This window comes from Brassica oleracea, unplaced genomic scaffold (genome assembly GCF_000695525.1).
Source record: "Brassica oleracea var. oleracea cultivar TO1000 unplaced genomic scaffold, BOL UnpScaffold01102, whole genome shotgun sequence".
Taxonomy (NCBI): domain Eukaryota; kingdom Viridiplantae; phylum Streptophyta; class Magnoliopsida; order Brassicales; family Brassicaceae; genus Brassica; species Brassica oleracea.
The window spans coordinates 1-7,924 of NW_013617668.1; the positions used below are offsets into that span (position 1 = coordinate 1).

The 7,924-nt window shown below is 32.3% G+C and overlaps 1 protein-coding gene and 2 pseudogenes across 2 annotated transcripts; 1 reads left to right on the forward strand and 2 right to left on the reverse strand.

Annotated features, from left to right (window-relative positions):
• Positions 1-1,776: 1,776 nt before the first annotated feature.
• On the reverse strand, positions 1,777-4,947 carry LOC106320878. Of its 2 annotated transcripts, none has more exons than XM_013759229.1 (3): positions 4,756-4,947; positions 4,549-4,628; positions 1,777-2,198 (listed from the first exon to the last, which is right to left on the reverse strand). In XM_013759229.1, the coding sequence occupies exon 3, from the start codon at positions 2,184-2,186 to the stop codon at positions 2,046-2,048; it is 141 nt and encodes a 46-aa protein (XP_013614683.1). In that variant the 5' UTR covers positions 2,187-2,198; positions 4,549-4,628; positions 4,756-4,947; the 3' UTR covers positions 1,777-2,045. The 2 variants fall into 2 exon arrangements, with proteins under 2 accessions (XP_013614683.1, XP_013614681.1); XM_013759227.1 differs by having other exon boundaries at positions 1,777-2,274; positions 4,756-4,911.
• LOC106320877 lies at positions 2,048-5,161 on the reverse strand (annotated as a pseudogene).
• Positions 5,162-5,375: 214 nt separating this feature from the next.
• LOC106320876 lies at positions 5,376-7,465 on the forward strand (annotated as a pseudogene).
• The last annotated feature ends 459 nt before the right edge of the window (positions 7,466-7,924 follow it).

Consider the following 7,924-nt stretch of genomic DNA (forward strand, 5'->3'; position numbering starts at 1 on the left):
AAATTTAGGAGAAAAGAGATAATTTATAGATGCAAACAAAAATTGATTCGTGCATAGCACGGGGTAATATACTAGTTACAATATAATTCAGATTTGGTTTGTGTTCAAAAACGATAAAAAACAAAACCCAAGTTAACCTAAAACTGAAAAATATTTGAGTATTTTTTTAATTCGGTTTTGTAAATTAGTATTTTAGGCTTCACCCATTCAAATTTCGACTAGGTTTCGATTTTTTGGGTTTAGAAAAAATAGAACCGTTCAAGTTTTTGTAAATTTTAGTCTGGTTTTGCTTTTTTTCAAGACAATATGCCCAGGGAAACACACATCTTTGTACTTCCTAAACTAGCCTAGAGTCAGAACTGACATCAATAGTATTGAGTTCTCCTCTTTCCATTTCTATGTTTAGCGTTTGTAAGATGGAACGTTCTCATTTGGTATCTAAGCTTAATACTCTTTCATGGACCCAGTTCTTATTTTTGGTAAACTAATAAATATGACTCTATTTTTGTTTTTAGTTTAAAATTAGATAAATTTAATTATGACATAATTCAATAAACTAATAAAATAATTTTTAAAGAAAATGCTAAGTAAATATATAAATATATTAAAACTATAAATCAATAATTACTGTGTTGAACCTTCTAAAACTTATATATAAGTATAACAATTAAATAATTCGTTGTATTTAAAATAAAACATATACCTTTTATGTCCATATTAGATGTTATATATATATATATATATATATATATATGTATGTATAACAAATTGCATGCAAAAGCTGATTAAATAGATGAAAGTCAAACATTTATTGAAATATATAAAGCTGTGAAAATTTTCTTTTTATATTAAAATAATAAAAAAACTAGATGATAACTTGCACACATGCGCGGAGTTAGGGTTAGGCAAATAAACCGAGCCCGAAAACCCGAACCAAACCCGATCCGATAAAAATGAATCCGAACCGATCTGAATCTGATATAAATACCGAATGGATCTTGTTTCATGGTATTTCGGGTTATGAATATTATCCTAACCGAACCCGAACCTAAATGGATACTCGGTAGAACCCGAAACATTTAAAATTCTCGAAAAAAACTTATACCAAACATGATCTCAATTCCTAATATGTATCCAAAATATATTGAACATCAAAAATAATTATCTATTACATGAATATTAATGGTTGAAGGTGGCGGTTGACGGTTGAAGTTTATAAATTTTTGTTTTGTTTTCATTTAATAATGTTTTTCATTTCATGAAAACTTAGTTTTCGTTTGATGCTTTCATTTATTTGTTTTTTTTCCGATCAATAACTATGTTTACCTTTCGCTTGATTTTGAATGATCACATTTGATGTTCCTTTCTTGTTTTTGAACCAATTTTATTTATGTTTTTGTTATAAAATAAGTACAAATCAAGTATTTGAAAATCAAAGAACCGATTTTACTTATATTTTGGTTACAAAGTAGATATAAATCAGGTACATTTAAACCGAAGAACCGATTGGGATCCGAACCCGAAAGTACAACGGATTGTACCGGTTCTTTGAAGATTTACTAAAACCGATAGAACCCGAACCGGTCCCGAACCAAATATTCATATAACCTGAATAGGGCTTATTTTAATAAACCCGAAAAACCGAAACCCGATTGGACTAAACCGAAACCCGATTGGTCAGAACTTAAGGTAGTTTTTTTTTTGAGAACTGGCATAACTTAAGGTAGTTATTTAACAACCAGATCTCAGAAAATAAACTTTATCAACGAGAAAGAATAAAACAGCAACAAAAGGTAGTCGAAATTAGCTACTATAATTTACATCTGAAAACCCCTTCTTTGGGATGAAAAAACTACAAAAAATACATGCATAGCTCCGTATAGAAAGCCAATACATATAAGCTTCTTCTCTAGGGTTATATAAGCAAGATCCGCAACAACAACAACCGAAAAGACAAACAAAAGAACAAAATATTGGGTTAGTCTTCCTTAAGCCGATAATGATGGTGATGATGAAAATGATTTGATTTGTTTCTTCTTTTGTTATTAGTCATGCCAACAAAGAAGCATGACGACACACCTCCTTATGATGTAAAGTCTAGCCTTTTGCCCTCTAACCACTCCTCCCACTCCTCGGCTCCACATCTTCCTCTTTGTTCCTCCTACGCTCGAACTGGTCGTCTTCATTTTCGCTTGATCCTTTGGAAGTGAAATGTGAGAGAGAGAAAGAACAATTAGGGTGTCTGCGCAGTGCCGTGCCTAGGTGTTGAGGGGCCTAAGGCGAAAATAATTTTCCCCACAATTTAGTAATAAACATTTATCACATAAAACTCTACAAAAGCATATATTTAATATTTATAAATATATATATATGAAGAACCAAACATAAAATTTCTTAAAAGTTATATAAGCTATTCAGTTTTCTAAACAAAAAGTAAAAAACATATATATAAATATTCAAAATTATCTAACACGATTAGTAATATTTAATTAAATATATGTTGATTTAGATAGGCTAAAAGGCAACTTAAAAATGTATTATTGAAAATAAAACTACCTGAGCTAAAAAAATTCTGATACAAAAAATACTTTAGGAATACATAAGTTTAAAATATTAAATTCTATAATAGCATAATAAGAAATATATATATATAGATTGTGCCCGTAAATAAATTTATAGCAACAAAAATATTGCATATATCAAAGCTAATTAGAACTTTTTATTCTATAAAATTATAAAAAGTTGAATGAAATATTAAAATAAGGACCCCAGCCTTTCTTGTAACATAGTGAGCACGGCTCTGTGTCTGCGTGTGGATGATAATGATGAAGGTGATGACTGATGAATGAAGAAGAGTATTGTGCTCTGTATATACAAGTGGGGAAAAGGTGGCTGAGGACAGAAACCGAACCATACCGAACTAGACCGGTCCACGAAAGAGGCAACGAGCGGGTCCATTGGGGTTTGTGTACTGTTCCCTAACCCACCGGACAGTGTGCCCCCCCATACCCACGTGGACCCCCACCGTGAGCGAATCTTTGCCCTAATGTGATTATTTATTATCTTATCACATGCTCTATCTTCATGAAAACTTTACCCAAACCCCCAAATTATAAAATCGAATACTACTAAATTACCATTTCAGTAACAAATGAAAACCATACCGGTGAATAAAGTGCGCCTATATTTTTCTTTATCCTATTTCGGTTTAATCTGACAAAAATCCTAAATGCAATGTATATCAGTTGCTTTCAGAACCGAATCCGACGTCAGAAAATATTGTCACCAACCAAAACTGTTGGGACTAACTAATAGTCTAATATTAGCCATCCAAAATCGACACCAACTTGGTCCCCGGACGTTACTAATAGTCTAACACTAGTCTAATAATTGTGATGATGGACACTATCGTTTGATTGTAGTCAGTCATCAATTTTGTGAACTAATGATATTTCCATATCGACAAATTCTAGTTAACAAGTAATATATTCTAAAATCTTGTAGGCACATGAATGAAGAAATTCAAAGCATCGGATCTATGTTTATCTATAGGTTTCGGCTTTGAGTCAGATTTAAATTATTGCTATACAAAAATGGAATAATACTATAGAGTATACAAAAATGAATTGCGCCGAAATTGGTGAGAGAAATTAACAAACGTCAAGAGAAGTTATTAAAATACCAAACTAAAACTAAATGAGGGACAGTTAGGCGTTAATTAGGTGGCATAATCTTAAATTATAGATTCTTATCTATATAATTGCAGATTCGATCAATCTTTTTAGCAAAAACCGACAACGGGTTGGTATGGTTTTAAGAAGTAATTAAACCCTATTTTTTTCATGTGATGTTGTATTATGCATATATCATGAATGTATAGACGTAAAGAGAAAAATCGATAAGTGTATGTGTGTGAGGTGAAAAAAAGGGGTGCAAGTGTGTGCAGTGTGTAAGTTTATATTTCATTAAAGAAACGTACGTATACTATAATATGAAACAAACATGCATCATAATTTGGACCGTCCAAAGATGGCTGAAATAATTAAATAAAAAACAAATCATTCATTGTTTCTAACTTTGTCTCTTATGTTCCTTATCGCCTTTTTTCTTGTTGATACATTTATTAGATTATATATCTTTGATTTTTAATCACGGGACATTTATATATAGGCACGTAGTCACATAAATAAGTACGGACTTTTCATGTGACGCATAAAATGCGTGATAACTATAGATGAGGAAATCAACGTGAAACACTTGGATGAAAAAGGATCTTTTCTACTTTACTAGATTTTTCTAAAACTATTATTGTATATATGGTGATTGGTGAATGCTGTTGAGAATCTAAGTAACGATCGCACATAATCTCTTTAATATATAAATATTCTGTCAACGCACTCTCGTTAATCAACTTATATCCTCATTTACTCAAAATCTAATTCCATAAAACCCTACATATAACATGCCTCACCGTGTAGCCATATATTCCTCAATTTATATGTATAACAAACGATGCAATATACGAAAGCGGTAGATCCAAGTACGTACCTAGCTCTTCGATTTTGAAACCACACCTCAACTTGCCTTTGACTAAGCTTAAGAAAAGTGGCCAATTCTTGTTTTTGTTTCTGTGATTTCATCATCATCCAACCATAGCATAATCAGCCGACTTGATCATGAAAAAACAACTCTCTTTTTATTCAACATAAACAAAACATATAACGGAACCATAAAACTGTATGATAATATACTTACATGGGTTAAGGTATGGTTTTTTTTATAAGACTATCTTCAAGAAGATGCGATTGGTCTTTGGTTAGACGGAGCTTTTTGCGCCGCCTGCCGCCAGAGCAGCCTTCGTCATCGTTGACATGCGGTGTTGCACCGATCATGATCCACTCACGATCGTTTTTCGTCTTTGGAGTTTGATTTATGTCCAAATCTCTCACCATGTGATTACCTACCAAAACATATGATTTAGATCTTCTTCTTAGAAATAACTATTAAAACTCTACATCATACATATCTAAAGATGATTTTAAGATTAACCGTTGGATCTTACCGGATGAAGGGAGTGAAGGAGATGGAGAGAAGCTTGGAATTGATATTGTTAACTCTAAGGAACTTGAATTAGGTGAGACGGCCATAGAGGAGGATGAGTAAAAGCTGGGATGGATCAATATGATTTGATGAAGAGAAATAGTTTTGTGGAAGAGAAAAGGTAAAGTTGAAGTATTATATGATAATTAATAGAAATGTGAGTGTGTGTGTATGTGTGTGTGTATATATATATATACACACACACATACACACACACTCACATTTCTATTAATTATCATATAATACTTCAACTTTACCTTTTCTCTTCCACAAAACTATTTCTCTTCATCAAATCATATTGATCCATCCCAGCTTTTACTCATCCTCCTCTATGGCCGTCTCACCTAATTCAAGTTCCTTAGAGTTAACAATATCAATTCCAAGCTTCTCTCCATCTCCTTCACTCCCTTCATCCGGTAAGATCCAACGGTTAATCTTAAAATCATCTTTAGATATGTATGATGTAGAGTTTTAATAGTTATTTCTAAGAAGAAGATCTAAATCATATGTTTTGGTAGGTAATCACATGGTGAGAGATTTGGACATAAATCAAACTCCAAAGACGAAAAACGATCGTGAGTGGATCATGATCGGTGCAACACCGCATGTCAACGATGACGAAGGCTGCTCTGGCGGCAGGCGGCGCAAAAAGCTCCGTCTAACCAAAGACCAATCGCATCTTCTTGAAGATAGTCTTATAAAAAAAACCATACCTTAACCCATGTAAGTATATTATCATACAGTTTTATGGTTCCGTTATATGTTTTGTTTATGTTGAATAAAAAGAGAGTTGTTTTTTCATGATCAAGTCGGCTGATTATGCTATGGTTGGATGATGATGAAATCACAGAAACAAAAACAAGAATTGGCCACTTTTCTTAAGCTTAGTCAAAGGCAAGTTGAGGTGTGGTTTCAAAATCGAAGAGCTAGGTACGTACTTGGATCTACCGCTTTCGTATATTGCATCGTTTGTTATACATATAAATTGAGGAATATATGGCTACACGGTGAGGCATGTTATATGTAGGGTTTTATGGAATTAGATTTTGAGTAAATGAGGATATAAGTTGATTAACGAGAGTGCGTTGACAGAATATTTATATATTAAAGAGATTATGTGCGATCGTTACTTAGATTCTCAACAGCATTCACCAATCACCATATATACAATAATAGTTTTAGAAAAATCTAGTAAAGTAGAAAAGATCCTTTTTCATCCAAGTGTTTCACGTTGATTTCCTCATCTATAGTTATCACGCATTTTATGCGACACATGAAAAGTCCGTACTTATTTATGTGACTACGTGCCTATATATAAATGTCCCGTGATTAAAAATCAAAGATATATAATCTAATAAATGTATCAACAAGAAAAAAGGCGATAAGGAACATAAGAGACAAAGTTAGAAACAATGAATGATTTGTTTTTTATTTAATTATTTCAGCCATCTTTGGACGGTCCAAATTATGATGCATGTTTGTTTCATATTATAGTATACGTACGTTTCTTTAATGAAATATAAACTTACACACTGCACACACTTGCACCCCTTTTTTTCACCTCACACACATACACTTATCGATTTTTCTCTTTACGTCTATACATTCATGATATATGCATAATACAACATCACATGAAAAAAAAAACAATTCCTAAAAGGTGTAAGAACCTGTCCACTAGCAATGACGGGTTTTACTCTAAATCATAGTGTTAACAGCTCAGAGAACCACATAGAAAAATGTTCTTTATATTTCTTGTTCTTGTCTAGCTGTTCTACTTTCTCTTTTGTTTCCAATCATATTGTAAAGAATGTGTTAAAATTCAGTTGTTTCTAAATAAAGAAATGTTTATTCCCATATCTGCTTGGATTCCAGGTTCGGATCGGTTAACCGTAACCGCGCTACTAAACAGGTATGATAAATGATGACTTATAAAACTTTGTTGGGCAATTCACACTCTTGCATCAACTATTCACACACAATATGTTATAATTGTTAAAACACGTTTACAAAATGATGGTCGGTGATCACGACTTGGACGGTGATCACGGCTTCGACGGTGATCACGGCTTGGACGGTGGCCATAAATGGAAATGAGTTTTGTCAACTCTTGTAGGCACCTACCAATCCTCATAATCTCTATAAATACAAAGCCATGCCATTACCTCACATTTATCCCAAAATCAAAATCACATAGAGAAGTGAAGAAGAAGAAGAACGTGAGAGAGAGAAAAAAAAAATTCTTACGGGTATTTAGGATCGGGTTGAGAGAAAATTATTCAGAGAGTTCGGGTATTTTCTCCTATTATAACGAGAAAATTATTAATCGATTTCTCCGTTATAATTGAGAGGTTGTAACTCCTATTATTTTTCAAGTTACACAAACGTTAGCTCAAAGGTAATTAACATTAGAAGACGTAAGAAAAAGTAATTAACATTAGAAAAGCATATCTTACAGTATCTTACAGCTATATCACAGTTAATAATACAGTACTCCTCTAATATTAAAGACTAGATAGTAATCCACGCTTTACGCGGGATAAGACGTTTATATTAATGTTGAAATTATATATTATAATTATGTATAACATAAGATATATTTTAAGCGATAGTTAGATAGAACTAAAGTTATAATGGGTGCACTAATTAATATTAAAATTTGATATATGGTGTTTCCATTTGAGAAGAAGCTTTGAAAAATATTTTTTTTTTATATATTTCGCTTATCACACGTTGTAATAGTTATGGATTTAGGGATTTAACAAATAAAATCGAAAAACATATGGATCAATAACATATTATAAACAAAACAATAACTGTGCGA

What these genes read in the sequence shown, in the direction of transcription:
- LOC106320878 (XM_013759229.1), bottom strand. Translation starts at nt 2,186, where the DNA reads ATGAAGACGACCAGTTCGAGCGTAGGAGGAACAAAGAGGAAGATGTGG.